At 44.0% G+C, this 23382-nt stretch overlaps 1 protein-coding gene across 1 annotated transcript in view; it reads right to left on the reverse strand.

Annotated features, from left to right (window-relative positions):
* The window catches only part of KDM2A (lysine demethylase 2A), a 95440-nt gene that overhangs the window by 14401 nt on the left and 57657 nt on the right, over window positions 1-23382 (reverse strand). Inside the window, exons 7-12 of the mRNA XM_075545298.1 lie at window positions 21485-21591; window positions 21045-21138; window positions 20270-20423; window positions 19428-19543; window positions 15801-15927; window positions 11035-11429 (exon numbers count right to left, since the gene is read on the reverse strand). Coding sequence (XP_075401413.1) covers window positions 11035-11429; window positions 15801-15927; window positions 19428-19543; window positions 20270-20423; window positions 21045-21138; window positions 21485-21591 — 993 coding nt within the window. The remainder of the gene's footprint in view (window positions 1-11034; window positions 11430-15800; window positions 15928-19427; window positions 19544-20269; window positions 20424-21044; window positions 21139-21484; window positions 21592-23382) is intronic.

Below are 23382 nucleotides of genomic sequence, written 5' to 3' on the forward strand. Positions count from 1 at the left end.
ACACTTCTCTCTCACTGCCCTGCTCAGGCACAAACTCGGGGTGCCCGGGGCTGGTCCCGGGGTGTGCTAGGCACCCAGGTCTGGCCCTGTGAGTAAGCTACCTCCGGAGGTACCCACCCATCCTGGGCACACACGCCTTTGCCGCAGCTCCAACTGTTCCCAAGCTGGCAAATATGCTTGTGGAAATACCTTTAGAATTGATACATTCCAACCAATACTGGGATGTTCCATACAGTACTCCTGTTTAATCTACAAGAGACGTCCCTGGGCACAACTGCCTTACTGGACAGAAGGCCTGCACAGCTCGCCGTCCTGGTGGTGCAGTGGTTAGATGATGGGTTACTAGACCCAAAACCACCAGTGGGAGAAAGGTTCATAAAGATGGCGGCCTTGAAAAGCCCATGTGCAGTTCTTCTGTGTTACACGGGGCCACCTCGAGGTGGAATTAACTCGACACTTAACAAAACACATTCAGATGAGCTGGGCCCTATCACAACGTCTGGCTAACTCACGAGACTGACCCTGGCAGAGGAAGGCAGGCACCAGCCCCGCACCCAGCAGCCTCAGGTGAACAGTTAATGGTGGTGACTCTCCCCATCAATTGCCCTGCCTTTACAAAGGCAGGACTCGGGGAATTCTGTCCCATTCCGATTTGTTTCACCAGCTTCAGCGAACCACAGATGGGCAGGGCCAGAGGCAGCCACTCACTGTCTCTGGGCCACAGAGAAGGGGAAGGTGCCTGTAAGGGGAGCTGCTTCAGCTGGGATCTTCAAGGTCATGCCACCAGTGTGGGGCAGACACGGGGAGCTCAACTCTGGGAGCAGCATTTTTGGCTCAAGGGGCTCTCATCTGTAGAGCCTCGTAAACGTAACTAAGCTTTTTGGGAAAGTATAGATGCTGCTTTGCCATAATGAACTCAGGCCAAGAGTCTGGCGTTTACCTGACAGGGCAACGTTCCTACTTATTTCCACAGAAGTTATCTCAGTAAGTTTCTGGTGGGAGTTCAGTAGCCTAACAGACTTACATTATGTGGTGGGGCTAAGGGGCTGTTCACTTTGATAGTGGTCCACCAGAGGAAGGGCTGTCTTCTGGGCTTTCCATTGAACTCCCTCTGGATGTGTTTACAGGGACTCCTAAGCCTCCTGCTTGATCTTCAGGCATAGAGACCCAGGGGGAAATCAGTTTACTTATGCTGGAAAACGTTACCTTCTCTGGAAAAAGGCTTATTTTGGTCCTGTGCACCATCTAATCCAGAGAAGTGATAAGCACAAGTGCTTGGGAGAAATATGTTACTCCAGGACACAGTAAAAGTTCAAGTAGCAAGTGCAAACTCTACAGGCTGCCAGGAAGGGACAAACACCAGGCAGCGATAGGAAGCTCACTCGAGACTTTTGCAATCACCCATTAACCAAGGCCTAATTCTTTCCCTGAACTCACTCAGAATGAAAGGCAGGTGACAAAGATCAGAATTCGCACGACCATGGCACTGCATCACCCCAGGATTAAGAACATTTAAAAGTATCCCAGGTATCTAACCTCCTGTTAGAGCACTCACGACGACTTTCTGCTCAATATGGATATTATTATGGAGTTTTCTTGGTACAGGTTACGTTTCCCCAGGAAACAGCTGGTTTAATGGATTCAGAACTAGTGTATGGGATCTGCTTCCAGTTCCACACTTTACTAAGCTACATTCACCTTCTAAAGTGTTATATGACCGCAACGTCTGTGTTTACTAGAAGCTTACCACTTCAGTCTCATCCCACCCTCAGGATGAAGTCTAGTGTACATTTTTTAATTGATCTTTTTATTGGGGGCTCTTACAGATATTATAACAATCCATAAATCAATTACATCAAGCGATCTTGTAGAGTCAATTTTTTGCTGAACTAAAGAAATAAATGGTTAGACTCCTAGGTAGCAGCAGTAGCTCAGTGCACCATAGTGATTTGCAAGCTTGTATACTGAGAGCTTTTTCCACGGACATAAAGCCATTGTTACCCGCTTGGGTCATCTAACAGCAAAGATGTGACTGGCATCCTCTCCCACAGGGTAGTTGAGCACCATCCCTCTCTGTGCTCCATGTCAAATTCATGCATACATACAGAACACCTGAAAACCTTCAATGCTCGTGTTTTCTTGGCCACTTAGCCACTTGAACACCTGTCTCCCCAATTGAGGCTGGACCATGGCCCCGTGGCCCCTTTCGCCTCAAGACTAAGGCCGCCTACTGGCCCAGAGTAGGCAGGCATAATTCACTGGCCCATACAAATGTATTTCTTGGATTCGCAACACATTTTTTCTGTAGTAAAGCACCTATTGAATGAGCACCTTATGGACAGTATCACGCACTTTCACCACAAACCCACTGAGACAAACTGGTGGTTTTAACAGAAGGGAAACAAGCCTTTATGGTGATGCAGTGTGGCAGGCAGGCTCTTCAAACTGCGAGAAAACAGGAAGTAGTACAGGAGGCAACAACACTGAACTTGTTTCACTGAGTGAGTTAAGGGGCAGGTAGGGGCTAGATGGGTGCATGAAGAGCTGCTTTTTACATATGTATCTGTAAAAGGCTTCTTTATTGCTAAAATAACCAAGAACAAACCAATACTGTCTGATTAAAAACTCAGGTTTCCAGGTCAGCAGCTAGCATGCCCCCCCCACCCCATCCCTTGTCTCTCCCCTTAAGGGGGCTGTGCCATCTGTCCTGCTCTAGCCAACACACCTCAAAGGCACAGCTGCCCCCATTCGACCTTGGGCCCACTTTATGCTCGGGTCCTCTTTCTTTCCAGTGCCCCTGCTCTAATTCTATTGCAAGGTTCCTTTCTTCAGATGCCTAGAACCTAACATGTCAGCATCTTCAGAGCCTTTTCCCAGGCACAGGTAACCAGTAACCCGTAATCCCCTGGCCCCGCTTCACTTTTCCTCTCCTGTCAGCCAGCTAGTTCTGCGAGGCTCAGAGCTGCGAAGTGAGCAGTTCCTCTCTCTGCGGGCAGGGGTGTGTGTGCCTGTGCCTGCTGGCCTCCTCCACTGCAGTGCTGTCCCCAGAGCCGCCAGCTCCGTCCTCCAGCACTGCAGAGGCTCGGCACCGGCCCAATTCCATGCTCTCTTCTTAGGAGCAACCTACTATGCCTGACCCTCAGACAAAACTAAACTGGCCCCATGTAGGAATCATGAACCTACCTACTTGCAGAACGGGGCCAAGCAGGCTTATCTCCTACCACAGCTGCAGTTTGACTAGGGTTTGAGCCAGAGAAAGCATGGGCTCACCACTGCAGGGAAAACTCCCTTAATCCTTCGAAGCACGTGTTCTGATGCCACAACAGCTGCTGTGGCTTTTGTTAATTCCCGCTAGACCAAGGGACTTCTCTCTGCGTAGCACTTGGCGTGGTGCTCAAAATCTTCTTTGTATGTATGTCCCTTCTGCACTCACTCCCCTTCCCACGGCATCCTTTTACTCTGAAAAATAATGGACCCATGTCTTTCTACGTTTAAAAGAACTCTATTGAATTTCTTTTCCCCGCCTTGGAATGATGTGAGTGGAATAGCACTGTTCCGATAGTTTCACCTAAGAGGAGTGGGGAGTCCTATCTTGACGGTTGACCTCATACCTTGATTACTAGGTCACAACATGGCTTCTGAGATCTACAAGTGTTCTGGTCAAATCTATCTATAGATGCATCTTAGGGTTAAAAAGCTCCCCCCCACCCCAAGAATTAGAAATGCAGATATTCAGGCCAAAAGAATGGCAGTGACATTGGTAGAAATACTTTTCAGCAATTATTCAGCATCCCAGTGAAGAGGCCCCATGAGGAGAGTAGAGGGATACAGAAGAGAGGAACTGCTACACTTCCCACACTCTCACAACCATTACCATCGGAAGTCCCACCATCAGGTGTATGAGCCAGAGGGAGGGCGGCGACCTTTGCTCTCCACCGCCCGTCCATACACGTGTGCTGTGCAGTGGGGGCTTGTGTGGTCTTTCGCACACCAGCAGAGCCAGTCACCTGTGGTAAGGAGGCTTCAAGGGATCGACTTAACAGTTGGTTAGTGGAAGCTTTTGAATCACACTGGGGCATTATCTGACAAAGGGATGGAAGGTGAGCCCCTCAGATTAGGGGAGATATCAAGTTCCAGTGGGAAAGTGCCACTTTTTCAAAGGAGAGTCTGCCTTAATATCCAGGAGGGAGTAAAGCTTTGGGAACAGCTTCATTTGCTGATGGGGCCTGACACAAAATGAAAATAAACAGCTATCAATATCGACTAATAGCCACAACGAGAAATGTACTCAGTATGAATCTAAGAAAGCTGAGAGGTGTCAAAATTTAAAATGGAACATGTAAAGGTTGATATCCAAGATATTAGTGCACAAAAAGGAACAGGTGTTGGCCATTTTGAATTTGATAATCATATGGTCTCTCTAACATGCCAGTAATGGAATCCTAGTGTTAAACCAACAATTTCTTTGTCAGAAATACTTTTCAACAAAACAGCAACTATACATGCAGACCTAGCTTGATGGAATAGAGAAATTAAGTCAACTGTGGCTATAGAAAGAGACAATGGAGAAGCAAATGTGGTGAGGAAACCTGATGGTGCCTGGCTATCAAAGGATATAGTGTCTGAGGTCTTAAAAGGCTTGAAGATAAACAAGCGTTTATCTAGCTGAGAAGCAACAAAGCCCACAGGGAAGAAGCACACCAGCCTGTGTGATCACGAGGTGTCCTGCTCACCTCCCTGATACAATCACGAAAGACAAATGGGTGCATAAAAAAAGGTGGCGAAGAAAGCTGATGGTGCCTGGCTTTCAAAAGATATAGCATCTGTTCTGGGGTCTTAAAGGTTTGAAGGTAAGCAAGTGGCCATCTAGCTCAGAAGCAACAAAACCCACTGGAAGAAGCACACCAGCCTGTGTGATCACGAGGTGTCAAAGGGATCAGATATCAGGCATCATCAGAACAAAAAATCATACCATTGTGAATGAGGAAGAGTGCAGAGTGGAGACCAAAGCCCATCTGTAGGCAACTGGACATCCCCTTACAGAAGGGTCACGGGAAGAGATGAGCAGTCAGGGTGCAGTGTAGTAACGAGGAAACATACAACTTTCCTCTAGTTCCTAAATACTTCCCCCATTTCCCATCACGATCCAATTCTACCTTACAAATCTGCTAGACCAGAGGATGTACACTGGTACAGATAGGAACTGGAAACACAGGGGATAAAGGGTGGATGATCCCTTCAGGACCAGTGGTGAGCGTGGCGAAACTGGGAGGGTAGAGTGAAGGTGGGGTAGAAAGGAGGAACCCATTACAAGGATCTACATATAACCTCCTCCATGGGGGACGGACAACAGAAAAGTGGGTGGAGGGAGACGTTGGTCAGGGCAAGAAATGACAAAATAATAATTTATAAATTATCAAGGGTTCATGAGGGAGGGGGCAGGCGGAGGGAGGGGAAAATGAGCTGATGCCAGGGGCTTGGGTGGAGAGCAAATATTTTGAGAATGATGAGGGCAACGAATGTAAAAATGTGCTTTACACAATTGATGTATGTACGGATTGTGATAAGAGCCCCTACTAATATAAAAAGACACAAAAAAACCTTAATGCTAAAAAAAGAGAAAGAAACAATGGAGAAGCTCAGTATCAGTCAGACTGAAGCACAGACCATCAACTGTTCCAGCAGAAACTGAAGAGAACTGAAAGAAGTAGATGAGCCCTACGTACATCCTATGTGAACTCAGAGACCACCTCCTTAACAGATTCCACACAGCATTAATGGCTGCAGATCAGACAGGGCACAGGATGACGTCAATGCTGTCACACATGAAGAAAAAGGTCATTTAAAAGACAAAAAAGACCCAAGTGACAGGAGGAAAGTCAAGGGAAATAGAGGAGAGAGCTTGCAGGCAAAGGGCATTTATAGAGATCTAGATAAAGACATGTACATATACAAATATATTTATATTTGAGGATGGGGAAATTGATCTATGTGTATATGTTTATAGGTTTAGTATTATGGTGGCGGAAGGATACTGGGCCTCTACTCAAGCACTCCCTCGATGCAAAAATACTTTATTCTATTAAATTGGCATTCTATGATGCTCATCCTGCTGACACAACCGCTGAAGATAAAGTGGATGAATAAGCAAATGTGGTGAAGAAAGCTGATGGTGCCCGGCTATCAAAAGATATAGCGTCTGGAGTCTTAAAGGCTTGAAGATAAACAAGCGGCCATCTAGCTCAGAAGCAACAAAGCCCACATGGAAGAAGCACACCAGCTTGTGTGATCACAAGGTGTCGAAGGGATCAGGTTTAAGGCAGCATCAGAACAAAAAAAATCTTACCAGAGTGAATGAAGGGGGGAGTGCAGAGTGGAAACCCAAAGCCCATTTGTTGGCCACTGGAGATCCCCTTGCAGAGGGGGCTAGGGGAGGAGATGAGTCGGTCAGGGTGCGATGTAGCACCGAGGAAGACTACAGCTTTCCTCTAGTTCCTAAATGCTTCCTCCTCCCCCACTCCACTATCATGATCTGAATTCTACCTTGCAAGTCTGGCTGGACCAGAGGATATACACTGGTACAGATAGGAGCTGGAGGCACAGGGAATCCAGGGTGGATGATACCTTCAGGACCAGGGGTGTGAGTGGCGATACTGGGAGGTTAAAGGGAGAGTGGGTTGGAAAGAGGGAACCGATTACAAGGATCTACATGTAACCTCCTCCCTGGGGGATGGACAACAGAAAAGGGGGTGAAGGGAGACGTCATACAGGGCAAGATATGATAAAATAATAATTTATAAATTATCAAGGGCTCATGAGGGAGAGGGGAGTGGGGAGGGAGGGGACAAAATGAGGACCTGATGCCAAGAGCTTAAGTGGAGAGCAAATGCTTTGAGAATGATGAGGGCAATGAATGTACAGATGTGCCTTACACAATTGATATATGTACGGATTGTGATAAGAGTTGTATGAGCCCCTAATAAAACATTTTGGGTTTTTTTTTTTAAAAAAAGACCCAAGTGGACATCAGAAGAGATGAGGGGGATAATTGATAAGACTCTCTTATCCATAAATTAACAGGGAGGTTTTGAAAGGGAGCCAAAGGCAGATAAAAAAATGAACAAACAAAAAACATAGGTCCAGGAATGGGTTTTGTGTTCACACTGAATCCTAGAGCTCCAACTTAAGAACAATTAGTTCATACATCATGGTTCTGGCTCAATATTCGCCGTCAAGAAGGGACCACAGAAGATATGGTGTTATAGCCAAAAGTGGGGAAAAATGAGAAATTAGGTGCCTGGCTTTCTAGATACGAGTCTGGGGTCTGAAAGGCTTGTCGCACACAAGCAGCCGTCTACGTGAGACATCAGCTAAGTCCACAGGGAAGAAGCACACCACCACTAGTCACCGGAAGATTGTAAATCATATAATCCCAAATTGAAGAAGGGATTAGTGCCAGAGCTTAAATTGTGAGAATCCAGTTTGTAGAAGGCTGTGGATGACAGTGGGAGCCCAAGATACATTTGTGGGAACAACAGGAAATAAGCCTCTGGTGATCCCCTTCTCTCCACAACTGAGGAATGGGAGCAGAGTGGTTACTAAACAGAGTGCATTAGAGCAATGAGTACAGAAGATCAAAGGGTTAAATCTGACTGGAACAGTTAAAACTTCATCAGTTGATCCCCCTTTTGATGCATGCATTTTCTGATCTGGCTTTCAACATTTTCTGTATTTTTGTTTTGTTTTTGGTTGTTCGTATTAGGGAGTATCTTAAAGGTGCCATGTCACTGGAGGTCTCCATCTTTAAGCTGTGTTGTCTTTCTGTCTTATGGTGTAGGAAACGCAGGGTGGATGAACCTCTAGGGACAGCAAGTAGAATAAGGGTTTCAGGGGATGGGGAGGTACAGTGGTGGTGGTGGTGGGAGAGTCTAGGAAGAAAGAGAATGCTTGGAAACGGATTGTGGCAGCAACTGGACAATACTCCTTGATGTGACTGAACTATGGAATAACATATATATTAACTCCCAATTAATAATAAATTAAAATAAAAAATAAATACAAAAGGAGAGATACTGAAATTTGCTGTTCTCCACTGAGTAGTTAAGTGACTAGGAGAAATGATGAAATAAAAGAGCTAAACAAAGATTTCAAATGACAGCTTGAGAAGACAAAGTATTAAAATGAAATGTGCAAAGATCTGGTGTTGGAAAACCGTAAGGGAAGAACATGTGCCGGCATTTCTCAAGCTGAAAGAACTGAAGAAAAACTCACGCCATGAGGTGCAATACTGTTTGACTCTATGGGCAAAATATCCAATGATACAGGAAGCATTAAAAAAAAAAAAAACGACAAAATACAGAGATTCACTATACCAAAACAATTGGCTGATGCTCAACCATTTCAATCAACAAACAGCATATGATCAAGAGCCAATGGGACTGAAGGAAGAAGTCTAAGCTGCATTGAAGGCACTAGCAAACGAAAATAAAAGCTCCAAGAATACAGACTACTAATCAAGAGACTCCAAAGTAATAATAAAAAATAAGAGCGCAATACCAGGACAACTTGGACTCATCTATGCAAAGAAATGTGGAACTCAGCTACCTGCTGGTTTCCAAATACTGTAAGAGATCTATATTGGTGCCCACTTGAAGGAAAAGTGACCCCACAGATTGAAATTATCAAGCAATATCATCAATATGACATGCAAATTGTGAGGTTAACTACAAAACCAAAAAAAAGTAGTACACTGACAGAAAAATATAAGAAATTTGAGTCCCCAATAAAATGATCTTAAAAAAAGAAAGAAAAAAGAAATACAAACTAGATTCAGATGAGGAAATAAAATACAGGATATATTTTTGCTAATGTCACCTGGATCTTGGCTAAAAGCAAAATATGCCAAAAAAGACATTTACCTATGTTTTACTATGCAAAGGCATATGATTATGTGATGATACCACTGAGAAGAAGGCGAGTTCCAGAAGCACTTCCTTGTATTCATGTGGAACTTGTACAGATCAAGAAAAAGTCACTAGAACAGAACAAGGTGATACTATGTGGTTGAAAATCAGGAAAGGTGTGTGTTAAGAGTTGTGTCCTTGCCCCACACTTATTTTAATGTGTAAACGGAGCAAGTAGCCTGAGAATCAGGACTCTATGAGACTGCAGCCTCAGGGTAGGAAGAAGACGCGCTTACCACCTGCAACATGCAGGTGGCACAACCTTATAAGCTACAAGTAAGGAGAACTTGAAGGAATTACAAGTGAAAGGGAAATATCTTCAGTACAGATTATAACTCAACATAAAGAAAAAGAATAATTTTCACAATTAGCACAATCGTGATAAATTGGGGGAAAAATCCTGAATTTATCAAGGATCTCACTTTACTTGGATCCACAATCAATGGCCATGGAAGCAGCAATCAAGAAATCAGTGATGTCCCGCATTGGGCAAATCTGCTACAAAACACATCCTTTACAATGTGAAAAAGCAAAGCTGTCACTTTCAGGACTAAGGGGAACCTGACCCAAGCCATGGCATTTTAAAGTGGCCTCATAGGAAAACTAGGCAGCAGGAAGGACTCAAGACAGGAATACTTCTGAATGAAGGTGTTGGCAAAGGGTAGTAATAGACACCGTGAACAAGTGGTCCTGGAAGAAGCACAGCCAGAATGCTCCTTAGCAATGAGGGGGTGAGAGAGACTTCCTCTCATGTTCTTTGGACAAGGTACCAGGAGGGACCAGTCCCTGGAGAAGGACATCACTCCTGGTAAAGCAAAGGGCCAAGGGAAAGGAAAAGAGCCTGCAGAGAGATGGACGGAAACAGCCTGCCACAATGGGCTCAGGAAGGTGTGTTCTGTTGTACGCAGGTTGCTGTGAGTCGTAAGTAACTGGACAGCACCTAAGAATAGGAAGTTGTTTTGTTACACATGAATCAGTATAGAAGGAACACTACACCTATGGAGAACTTTGTTCGTTCCTTCCTCCGTAAGTACAAGCCAAGTTGACATCACCTGTAAACCTCATAAGAATAAACTATTAAAACCAGCCGTCCAGTTTGTCACAATGGAAGAGGACCAACACCACCAGATCAGTCCTTCTTTTGAGATTCTTAAAGCCCCAAGTGGAAGGGACCTATTGTAATATCTACAGTCTTTCTTGAGGCCACATAAAATTTTTCCCTACTTACAAAGTCTCTTGTGATTTACAGTAATCTGTGTGACGTTTTTAAAGTAACAGGAATCACAAATTGTGAACGAGCCTTATAATGCAGTCATGTGCTGCACCCAGAACAGCTCCCAACACCTAGATGTTAGAAAAAAAAAATTATCCCCAGTTCTAGATTTTTGATGTTCACATGAAAGGCTATGAATTAAGCCCTTTAAAAATTCCCTCCAACTCAAACAACAAATCTGGATTTCTTACAAATAACGTCAATTTCTCTGAGAACAATACATGAGGTGTGGGTGAGGCTGTGAGGACAACGGATGCTGGGAGAATTCTTGAAAAGAAAAATGTACAAAATGAAAAGCCTTGAAAAGCAGTACAATGGATTTTACTTAAAGTGATATTTTTCTTAGAAACTGGTTCCATGTATTTAAGTCTTAATACTAGCTATATGCTTAACTAAAGATACTAAACCTACTTACTCCTAACATAACTCAACAGAGAACAAGCATTATTTCTTTCAATCTGCTTGCTGTGAGACTACTGGTGCCTTTATCAACTACTCTGGCCCTGAAACAGGCTGCTTCTTCATCTGTGGATGCCCAAGTGGAAAGCAGCATTACATACGACACACATTCTGGCTCTCCTTTATGTAAAACCTGTTTTTAGGACTTAGGTGCGAGTGAATGTACAATTGTTAATGTTTTCATGACAAGGCTGGAACCTCACTCAGCAACGAAAACTCCGAGCAACATACGCGCACAGAGAGCTCCTCTCAGGATGAATCACAATCAGGATTTGTGTACCTTCTCCTTCTAAGCCCCAGCGAGCGCAGCAGATGCCTTTTCTCAGCACAGGCACTTACCTTTACGTCTGCAATGAGGGCATCTTCATCTTCTATTCCCGTGGGGACACATTTCTTGTGCAATGGCAGAGACTCCAATTTATCTACCAGGCAGCGAAGGCCTTCCAACTCAAAATGAGTCAGATGTACCTGCCTGTCCTTTTTAGGGCTACACTGGGGATCCCACACTTGGCCATTGTGGGAACCCCGGCTAGAGTCAGAAGATGAGTCACTGGACAGTGTTTTCTTCAGACTTGGCAGAGTCCGGCAGGCTTTGCCTAGTCCATCATAATCCAGATTGACCCCGTTGGCTACAGGGCTAGTGAGGACAGAGCGCCTACTGCTCAAGCGCCGGGATTCGCGATCCATCGGGTCCTCGTCTGTATTTCCAGACTCCAACCCATTTAACTCCAAATCTGCCAGAGGGAAGAAGAAGATGCAGTGAGAAGACGCTGCTAATACACATGTACTCAACGAGAGTGGGGGCACCGATTGTACCATGAATGTGTACAGCACAACAGCCCATTTCCTACGGGGCTTCTTCCTTCTGGGGCCAAGTGTCCTCTCACATCCCTAAAGCTGCTCAGTCCACGGAGTACCCAGTCACCAAGGGAAGCGTGGGCTTCCTTGAGTTTACTTACTAGGATGTAGTAAAAAAGGCATGCTTACCTTGCTAACTGAGCACTCCAGGCCTGTGAGGGAACGTAAATGTCACACAAGGCTCTGAGTCGGTAGGAAGGTGCAGTGGGGTTGGAGGACAGATGGCTGCCGGCCAGACCCAGAATCTTTGATGTGAAAACATGTAAACTGGTTCACTATAGATTGATAAGTAAACCTGTGTTTACCTTGCTTAGTGGGTAATCGATACTGTTCCTGACCTAGCAGCCACAACTGAATCCCCCCCCCCCCACAAAAAAAACAAACAAACTCATGCTGACTCCTGGTGACCCTGTAAGACAGGGTAGAATTGCTCCTGTGGGTTTCTGAGACTGTAACTCTTGATGGGAGTAGAAAGCCCAGTCTTTCCTGTTACAGAGCAGCTGGTGATTTCGAACTGCTAACCTTGTAGATAAGCAGCCCAAAGGATAACCACTGTGCCATCAGTTCTGCAGCACAAGTGAGAGAGTAGTCAAATGGATTTGTTACAACACTGGGAAGGGCTGTCTTGTAACTGTCTAATGCAAGTTACCTATGAAAGTGGCCATAGATTAGTTTTAATTTCTAACTTAAAATTAGGATATTTCACTATCTATTAAAAGAACAGATAATATATACATTTAAAAAATCATTTTATCTCAAGTTTGGGCAGTAAAACTTAGGTTTTGGAGTTCAGCAACATAGGTAACAAAAGTATTTTTGAAAAGGAAAAGTAAAAAAAACTTAAAAAATTTTTTATTGTGAATGATTAGGTGAAAGTTTGCAGTTTTATATTCAATAATTCATAAACAAAGATATAGGTTTTCTTGGGAAAAATTGTTTCCCTTGAAAAAAATGGTAATCTTCACTGGTCTTCAAAGGCTTCATGGAAAAATTGATTAAAAGACAATGGAACTTTCCCACACATTCTGGATATTCCTCATATATATCATCAGTAACTCAGAAAACACAAGAATCTGTACAGAAGCAAACATATCCTCTCTTTTCCCCCTTTCTTGGGATGACGATTAAAAAGTATGCTATAAAATGTGTCAAAGAAATTAGACAGAGCCCGACTATCAGATAAAATAGTGCCTGGGGTCTGAAAGGCTTGTCTCCACACAAGCAGCAGTCTACGTGAGACGTCCGCTAAGTCCACAGGGAAGCAGCACACCATTAGCATTCACTGAAGGATTATAAACCAGATAATCTGAAGTCGAAGGAAGGATTATTGCCAGAGCCTAAATTGTGAGAATCAGGTTTGCAGAGGGCTATGGATGACGGTGTGAACCCAAAATATATCTGTGGGAACGACATTGGAAATAAACCTCCAGTGATCTCCCTCTACCCACAATTGAGGGATGGGAGGAACGTGGTTACTACAGAGAGTGCATTGGAGAGATGAGCATACAAGATCAAAGGCATAAATCTGACTTGAACAGTGAAAACGTTGTTAGTTGATCTCCACTCTCCTGCATGCTGGACCTGATCTGGTTTTTAACATTTTCTGTAATTTTGTTTTGTCTTTGCTTGTTCATGTTAGGGTGTATCACAGTGGTGTTATGTCATTGGAGGTCACCCTCTTAAAGGCGTGTTCCGTGTTCTCCTGTGTTTCGGTACTGATGAGCCTATAAGGAAAGCAAGCAGTAGAAGGGTTTCGGGGGGTGGGGGATGGGGCGGGCACGATACAGTGGTGGTAGGGTATAAGGGAATCAAGGTCCAGGAGTTCAGGAAGAAAAAGAATGTCTGAAAAGGGACTGTGGTAGTCACTGTACAATATTGCTTGATGTGACTGAACTATGGAATGACATATGTATCAATTGCCAATTAATAAAAGTATACTATATTGATAGCAACTGGAAACACAGGGAACCCAGGACAGATGACTCCTTCAGGACCAGTGGTGAGAGTGGCGATGCCTGGAGGGTGGAGAGAATGTGGGGTAGAAAGGGGGAACCGATTACAAGAATTATGTATAGCCTCCTCCCTGGGGGATGGACAGCAGAGAAGAGGGCAGGGGGGGGGGAGAAGACATCAGACAGTGTTAACATATGACAAAATAATAATAATTTATGAACTATGAAGGGTTCATGAGGGAGGGCGGAGGGAGGGGGAAAATGAGCAGTCGATATTAAGGGCTCAAGTAGAAGGCAAATGTTTTGAGAATGATGATGGCAACAAATGTACATATGTGCTTGACACCACATGGATGTACGTATGGATTGTGAAAAGAATTGTACGAGGCCCCAATAAAATGATTTAAAATACATATATGCTGTATTATCTTTCGATGTTTCACTATATATATCTGCATATCTATGAGATCTTTTAAAACAAGATTGGGACCATGCTGCATGTTCACTTTTGCAAACAGCTTTTACATAGGGGGTGGATATTTTTATTGTCAAATGAGAACATAAACACAAGCGAAGTGAGAGGACACTGCTAAGAGAAAAGCATACAATCTCCTCATTTATTGATTAGCTCGCCGGCATTTCACATTTATGACCAGAGTAAAAAATCTGTGATCTAACCAGGTAAGTTTGGCAGTAATAAACACTGAGCTGTGAGGTGAGAGTAACGATATGATTTTCAGCAGTTTGGCAATAATGTGCTGATGTGATGTGGCAATGACTTACTGAGGCAGACACCTTGCACTCTGTGCTGTTTTCTGTGTAACAATCTAGATGTTGGAGCCTAGCCAGGTTGGTAGGTGAGTAGACACCACAGGAACATGTGACTATAGGCTATCACAATGCTGGGTTCCTCTCCATTTTAAAGCATGGGACAGCCTAGATGAAAAGGTGTTCTTTAAAAAAATCTTGTTATCCAATAAAATATTTTTATTTTTTTGTTTCTTAAATCATTTTATTGAGGACTCTTACAGCTACTATAACAATCTATATGCATCAATTGTGTCAAGCACATTTGTACATATGTTGCCATCATCATTTTCAAAACATTTTTTTTCTACTTGAGCACTTTGTATCAGTTTTTCTCCTTCCTCCCCCACCCTCTCACTCTTGTGATCCGACCCCTTAATAAATTACAGTTATTTTTTTCATATCTTACACCATCTGCTGTCTCCCTTCACCTATGTTTCTGTTGTTTACCTGGAAGGGGGGAAGGTTATACATCGATCACTGTGATTGGTTTCCCCTTTCTCCGCATACCTTCCCCTCCCCTCATGGCATTGCTATTCCCACTATTGTTCCTCAGGGGTTTATTGGTCCTGGATTCCGTGTGTGACAAGAGGTCTGTACCAGCATACATGCACCAGTCCAGCCGGATTTGTATGGTAGAACGGGGGTCATGAAAGTGTGTGTGTGTGTGTGTGTGTAGGGGGGGGGGAGCATTAAAGAACTGGAGGAATGTTGTGTGCTTTGTTGGTGCTATACGGCTCTCTGGCTGGCTCGTCCCTTCCTGTGACCCTTCTGTAAGGGGATGTCCAATTATCTACAGATGGACTTTGCATCTCCACTCTGACCTCCCACGTTCGCATCCATATAATTCCTTGTTTTGGGTCTTCTGATAAAATATTTTTCTTGATAAACATGAGCAAACATTAACAAACCAGGGTTAAAAGCATACATTTTAGCGTCTAACCAACCTACGTTTAAGTTAGGGCTCTGCCACTTAACAAACTGTAAGAGATATCACAGATGTGTTTTTAAGCCTCTTCAAAGTTAAATGTCCGCACCTGAGAAACAGGGACAGCAACACCTACACCAAAGGTAATTCTAATGACTACCTGGTATAGTGCCTGGAACATTTTAAGAATTATTATAATAAAACAAACTTCATTTTGTACTGTGCCCAAAGACCATTCATTGTACAGTTAACCCTTTGAACAATCTTCATCTTTCTTGAGGAGCTAATTCTAATAATTCAGACAAAGATGGGATCCAGGGCATTTCATCCAGAGAACTGGATAAACTACAATCAGCGTTCAGCTCAAGTGAGGAATTTTTATACTTTCAAGTAGGGTAAGTGGGAAGGTAGGCAAACACACAGACAAGCAAGCAAGCAAACCAACCAACACTAAGCTACTGAACAATAGCTTACCCTACTGAACATCCCTGGCCTGTGCCTCAGCCTCGCAGGTTGTAAGACATGTCTTGTCTGACAGTTCAGGTGGCCAGCACACTTACCCATGCTGAGAGACTCTTTCTGAAACTCCTTAGTCAGGTGGGAGCGGTTGGCTATGCAGTACACATAGCGCTCCAACACATACCAGCACATCTCATAGTAGAAGGGATAGCGGAACTTGTTTGGTACCTATACAGGAATAAGTCGTGAAAAAATAAGCAAATGACAATTTTCAGGGCAAGACAGTAAAATATATTGAAGCACTGTACTAATTAACGCAGGTAAAACTCTGTCCAGTCAACCTGGAATCTTGAAACACAAGCTTTCTAGGTAAGAGGTACTTGGAAAGACCAGTCAGATCCATCAGCAAATTGTTTTGACTGAATGGAAAATGGCAAAAACAAAACAAAACTTGTTTTTTGGGGGGTGAGGTGGGGGTTGGACGGGGTAAAATGTGGGTGTCAGATACTGAGAAGGTGGTCTGAGAGTTCTACTCTCGCCTTCACTGTTCAGTTTCTCCTGCGTCAGAAGGCAGTGGAACAACGAAGCCAATGGAAAACCAGGGCATGGGTTGCAGTTACATGTTCTTACAATGTCCTCGCAGATATGGAAATACACTAAGAGACTCGGTGTCATTTTGGGTCCAGGCCAGGACACAGCACTATTGCCCCAACTATTGGCACTCAGCTTTGCAGCTGAGGACTTGGGTCGTTTGCCAATTTCATATGTTCACAAATCAAACTAAGGTTCGTGTGAGCTGGCCAGACACTACCTTCCGTTTTCTTGTCCTTTTGCAGCGGAAAGAGCATGAGAAGTACCTTTCAGATCTGTCCCGGCCGCCACTGACAAGCCAGGTGAGCCTGGGCTGGTTAGTGAGTAAGGCCAATGATGGGACCATCCTAAAGATACTTAGCTGGCTTCTGTTGGAGGCCGTTCTTCAAAAGAATAAGTCACCCAACTCCCTGCAGATCAGTGTGAATGTGTCACCCACGAGCAATCATCCTGTCTTGCAGAGAAGCCCCCTGCCGGGGAGTCTTCCTCGGCTGAGAAGAACTGCACATGGAGTGAGGAGATGGCACCAGAGGCAGAGGTTTCGCATCACTCGCCCCACTAGCTTTCTGGTGCCGACTCTGGGCCTGTTTACATGGGAAGTAGGCTTTTCCTCCCTTACTTTAAATACCAAATGCCTTTATTTCTGGTTAGTAGGGGCAAAGTTAATAGGTACATGGTTCTGAAAAATAAAACACAACCAAATCAACTCTGCCTCTCCACTAGCCTCTGAAGCATTGAAGCATTTCCTGGAAGGGCCTCTAGTAGGAGATCAGCACAACTCCTATCCTCCCAGCCTTTGTGAGCTCTACGGAAGAGCTGGGTTGACAGTGGGTGGGGAGGGGGAAGAAAAAGGAAGTAACATATGAAATAAGAGCATTCAACATGTGGGTATTTTATCAATAATAGCCAAGGCACTGTAATGCATACCTAACTTACCTGAATCATAGTTCCCCTAGACTGCCAACCACCAGAGTATAATTTCTAAGATGGGGTTAAAATTAGGTGTTTTTTTTAAATCTTCATTATAAAAATTGAGATGCTCAGCATTACCAGTGGAATAATACACTTCTACAACTTATATATATAGTAAAATTCAACAATGTCTTGAATCTACAATATGCTTCACTACTACTTCTGTAGAACATTCGCGAACTATATTCTTTCTACTTAAACACTGTCAGTTGATATTAGTATTAAACTTATAAGGGTTGGTTTGGTTTGGGCAAGTTATAAAGTTTTGGTGTGGAAAGAAAAAACGAAATTCTGGGTTTGTATGTGTGTTAAGTTTTACATAAAACTGAAAGGCTTCCTCGTGTGGAATGAAATAATTAAGTCATACTTGGGAAAGAGAGAGTATCATGGTGGTCAGATGGGGACAAAGAAGTGTACAAAAGAATCTGAAACATCGAGACAGGTTTTTTACCAGTTTAGCTGACTGCATGGAATGCCATGCAGACAAAAGGTGCTCACTGTACCTGGGCTACTGACGATTTGAGGAGCTTCAAATCATCTATGGAAAAATGGGATGGAAAAATAGTGGAATTTACCCCCACACCTTGATGAAGCCCTCGCCTAGCCTCCCTTTCTTGCTTGAATGCATTCTACAGGAAGACATAGCAGGTACTTGGTCCCTGAAATGGAACAACCAATTAAGCCCCAGGTAAAACAATTATCTTCAGCCATGAAAACGGAATGCTTTCTAAAAACTAATTTCCGGACTGCATCCAACAGCAGGTGGGTGGCATTACTTCTTAAAATGATACAGAATAAAACAAGAAAATTAGATATTCTTTTGAAACATTTAAACTATTTTTACAGATATTCCTTGATTACAACATTGAACTTCTTAAACTACTTATTAACTTTTGTAGTTGAGCTTTTCTTCACAAGCAGAAATTCATGTTTGTAAAATTTATCTGGAAGCACCGATTCTTTGAATTATTCTAAAAGGCCAATAACAATGCCAAGTGTGTGTATGAGGTGATAGGTAGGCAGCTCCTAGACCTACATGAGTGCTTCAAGAAAGGTCCTCTGTGGCTGGTTACCCGACTTTACCAAGTACCAGGGTCAGTGATCACTCCTGAACACCGTGCTCCAAGAACAGCAGCACAACTGGACCATGAACACTTGAGGACCCTCCTTTGCTAACACTGTTGGCATTTCTGCACAGTTGCTAATCTCTGTTCATAGTGTACTTTTGGTGCTAAATCATTTTGTGAACGAAGTCCGAACAGCATGGCTTGCAGCGCTCTAGTCGCTGCTTTAGTGTCAATTCTCCTGCTTTCATCCCCATATTACTATTGAGCTTTGATTAGGATTCTGATCGGGAATTAGACCTGACTTCCCAAAGCCCAACTTGGCAACAGTTAGTAGATTTGGTCTACTGTCTGTTTTGCAAAGGCCTCTGCCCTAAGGACAGTTTTTGGTTTTTAAGGGGTTAAAAAATTAAAATAACAGCGGTGACCCTTGAGACTCAAACTTGCACCCATAAACAAGCCGTGCTGGAGCCTAGTCATGCCCGGTCACTAAAGTGACCCATGCAAAACAGAGTTAAGTAGGGTCAGGTATTGTGAGACCACAGCACAACACATCGACTATTTGGCCCTTGACAGAAAGTTTGTCAGATTCTGCCTGAGGACTCCAGTGTCCCTAACACTACCTTCTCTACCTGCCTACAAAGGTTGATGTTATGTAATAGCCACAGGGAAACTGAGTAAAGAAGACACAGGAGTGATTTTGTGTAGACCTTCTGTTCTCATGGAACCCACTGAGAAAGGCATCTGCGCATTTAGACATACATGTAAGACAGTTTAAGTGTTCTATAGTAATCATAATAAAGATGACAGATGAATTTAAGGTTGTAAATCTTGAATTGCTAAAGGTCCACTGTACCAAATTAATCTAGGATCATAAAAATGAAAAGACATGGCTCAAGAGATTACCAAGAACCTCAAAAAACTTGAGTGGCTAAAAGTCAAACATCTAGCTCCTACTAAATTATTTTTTCCTATGTTCCCAACATGTGAGACAGCACTTCAATCCAGAGAAAAGTGGGTTTTAACAAATTATCAGCGTTTGCTTAACATCTTGAGTGGCGTAAACATCTTCATACCCAACTGTTACACAGAATTACTTACCCGAGTCCGATCTTCAATGTTGTATATTTTTAACTGCATGGGGATATTGAAGCTATGCAGAAAATTGCCTCCAAAAACTAAGGTGTCTGTAGGAGTATACACAGCATGGATCCACCCTAGAAGAAAGGGACCGGAGAGCAGCGGTTGGAAGCAAGCAGTGTAAGGCGGCTTTCTCAGAGCCGGAGTCAGACTCCAGGATCAGCCCCCCTTTTCACTCAACCTCATTAGGGATCAATCAAGTTAACAAATCTCTTAAACCTCTTTCCCCTCTATAAAATCAAGTTAAGTTACACCTCACCAGATTACTGGTAACTATTAAATGAGAAACAGAATGCAAAGTGCTGTTATCATATAATAAGCTTGTAACAGAGCTGTTGCCATGATCTACACACATGATCTACACACATTCTCAATTTCCCCTCATGACAAGATGAGAGGAGAAATTTAAATGTTTGCCCCAAATGGTTTTACAGCAGTAAGCAGACAGACTTCCAGCACTGGTGCTCTTTAGGGTGCTTAGCTTTTAGCCAGTGACTTGATTAATCACAGTTGCTACTGATTCTTCCCGGCAGCCTTAGAAGACTTGGCTCGGCAGCTGGGGATCACCTGCAAAACAGGCCTGTGGCCTTGAGATTCTAGATGCCTAGACTACTGTGGCGCCCACACGAGAAGGTGTGAAAAGCCTCCACTGGAAATTCTGACGCACACCGTCAGTGGAGAATCACTGCTTAGGGTTGTTTTTTAAGTACGTTCTCAGCCACTACTTCACAAAGAAAGGAGAAGACACTGTTCAAGATGTGACAATGGCTGGAGTGGACAACTACTTCCCGGCTCCTGCTTACCTGAGGGAATTACGAAGGTATAGCCCTGCTTGAGCTCAATGCGCTGGCAATCTGATACCCGGTCACCCAGAAAGATGTCTCCCTGTTTCCCTGACAGCAGCCAATTCTCGTACAGCTCCAGGTTGTGGGCTGTAGGGGGGATGAGCCAGAAGACCTGTGAGTTAAAAAACTTCAGTCTGTTAACAGCCATTGACATGACCCAGTCGTCTCCCTTAACTGATATACAGTTACTAAAATATACAGGCACCAGGGAGAAGAGAGGGCCCTGGGGTTAGACTGGGAACCCAGGACTCCCCACCCCAGATTCCAGGAGGGGGTCACCTTGGCTTGTTATCGACGTAGTCCTTCACACAGCCTACCGCAAGGCACAGGTAGTTGGGTATCACACCTGCCAGACACTGTCCTGGCTTGCTTTGTTCCAAGATGGCCATTGCCAAGACCAATAGGACAAAACTTGAAGAAGTTCTGAATGACTTTGGTATCCAAAGGTACAGCTGTGCTAGAGGAGGACCCCCTCCCCTCAACCTAAATGTGTGATATATTTTCACTGCATTTCGACTTTCACGTAAGGTCCACTACTTTTCATAAGGGGAAGCTGAATTCTAATGCCTTTTGCGCTCTTGCCAAGAAGCACAGCTGAGCCTACAATTCCCTGCAGATATGGGTTGGGACAATTTTTTTCTTAATAGATTCGTGTCAAGGGTATATTCAGCATGCAAAATCCAAAGCCAAGTCACATAACCAGCTTCAGAGTGCATCACAAGTTGGACCGTACCTTGCCCCCTTGATGGATGTGGTACCAAACAGAGGTACCACCAAAGTCCACATGGAAGTCAGTATAGCAGCCTCGGACACTCATTAGACAGTACCTGACCCAAAAAGAGCAGCAGGGTTAGTGCACTGGTAAGCAAAGAGGTCCCTTCCTGCCACAGGCCACACTACCCCATAACCCCACCCCAGTGCCCCTGGGTGAACTCCCAGTGCGTGAGGAAGGGAATTTGGAGCCACCAGAGTGCCAGGATGCATTCTGGTGACCAGAGGCTGTGGCCCTCTGACTGACACACACACATACAACTCTCTCTCTCGCTCTCCCCCCTTGCTTTGAACGAGAAAGCCTGCTCCTGCAGTAGACCATCTCTTGGATTACCCAGCACCCGGAACAAGGTTCTGGAGCTCTCCCATCACACCCTGAGGTGATGCAGGGAAGGCACTTACTTCTGCACCTTTGGGTACTGCATCTCCAGAATGGCATTGGTTGATTCTGTCTGACTTTCCTTCAAATGCCGTGGCCACATGTTGTCCACCCAGTCAATGAAATCCACCTTCAGGAAGGAGGAGAGACATTTATGCTTCAAAGGCAGGGTCAGGGTTAAAGATAAATTTAAAGTCAGGAAAAACATTATTTCCTGAAAGATATATTGAAAGACTACCATTATAAGTGAATTAAAACAATCTATTGGTGAAAACTAGGGTCAATAAGCAAACATTCTGGAATTAATTATTCAATGAGGATAAAGACTAATGGTCGCATCAACATGACTGAAAGAACAGTACTAATAAACGTGGAGTGATTACTAATACAGCAATGTTCAAGCCTGGTAGTAGTCCTACTACTCTTGCAGGACAACCCTGGTATAAATTTGCTGTTGTTTTTTTATCCAATCAAAGGTGCCATCTAAAAGGTACTTGTAAGTGTTCCATGAGACAGTTAAGGTATGGGGTGGGGAGAGGAGAGAAGTCCAGCATGAATCTGTAGCCTTGCATGGTCATGGGCTATAGTTACTGGGAGGCTGGAAATCAGAAGCCCCCGGCCTATCATGCTTCCTCAAGACCATTCACGTCCCTGAAACTCATCTGTAAAATGAGGATAACTGCCCTGAAGGGATGCTGTGAAAGTTAAATATAAACACACAAAAATGGTTTTAAATGTCATCAGAGTTTGGGAACCTTTTATATCGCGTTTGATGAAAGGAGGGGGAAAGAAAACAGTTAACAACTTAACTCAATAGTTTCCATTGGCCTATCACATGTTCTGTACCTTCAAATATCACCACTCAATCACTGAACAACAGTCCCTGGTGCTGTCAGTGCCAAACACCCACAAATCTAGCACAGGGCTGATGTCACAAATATCTAACTAATGGTCTTAAACGTATGCATCTGGTGAGCTTTCTCTAAACAATCTCTGTGTTTGAACACTGATTTACCTTACAATGTGTACCCGAAAAAGCATAGAACTAAGGTCGCAGGAGTTCCCATGGCCAGGATCACCAGGGACTTGGAGAAACAAGGAAGGGGAGGAATAACTGGTAAAGGCTAACTTACTGGAAGAAGCCAGGAGTTCTAAGGCAGGGCCTAGCCCACTGACCCACTGGCAGGTGTCTGCATGAAGAGGAAAAGGCTTGGAGTACAAGAGTATTTTTTAGCAAGTGTTCATTTAGGGAAAGTAGACTGGACCACCTGTAGCAGCAAATCAGTCCCTCTGGCTTCCCTTTATTTGGCATAATTGGGGATCTCCCAACTACACAATGAACGTTGTAGCAATGTGGTCCCCCTTTCTTCTTAGCCTCTGGATAGGCCTTTGGCTAAGGGGTCTGATCCATAGGAGAGCCGGTCTCCTCTAAGGACCATCGCTAGTTTCTCCCTTTTTAGCATCAATACCACACCTTAAACCAACCCAAACACATGCCTTCGAGTCCACACCAACTCATACCATAGCAACTCTAGAGGATAGGGTCGAACAGCCTCTGTAGGTTCCCAAGACTGTAACTCTGTATGAGATCACAAAGTCCCATCTTTCTGCCATACCAAGTCTAAACTAGACTTAATATACCTAATCAAGACCACTGGTAGTGCAATGGTTAAGCCCTCAGCTGCTAATCCAAGGTCAGCAGTTCAAACCCATCAGCCACGCCGCGAGAGAGAAGATGGGCAATCTGCTTGTGTGAAGATCTCAGCCTTGGAAACTAGTAGTCACTACATGGCCACACAGACACAGGCACCAAGGCACAACAAGAATAGGCCCATATCCTGTGCAAAAGTGTCCTATGCCCATGAATGAATCTCCCTGACTAGACAAATCTGCAGATCGTAGTACCTGTTGTCATTTCCAC

This window comes from Tenrec ecaudatus, chromosome 4 (assembly GCF_050624435.1).
Source record: "Tenrec ecaudatus isolate mTenEca1 chromosome 4, mTenEca1.hap1, whole genome shotgun sequence".
Taxonomy (NCBI): domain Eukaryota; kingdom Metazoa; phylum Chordata; class Mammalia; order Afrosoricida; family Tenrecidae; genus Tenrec; species Tenrec ecaudatus.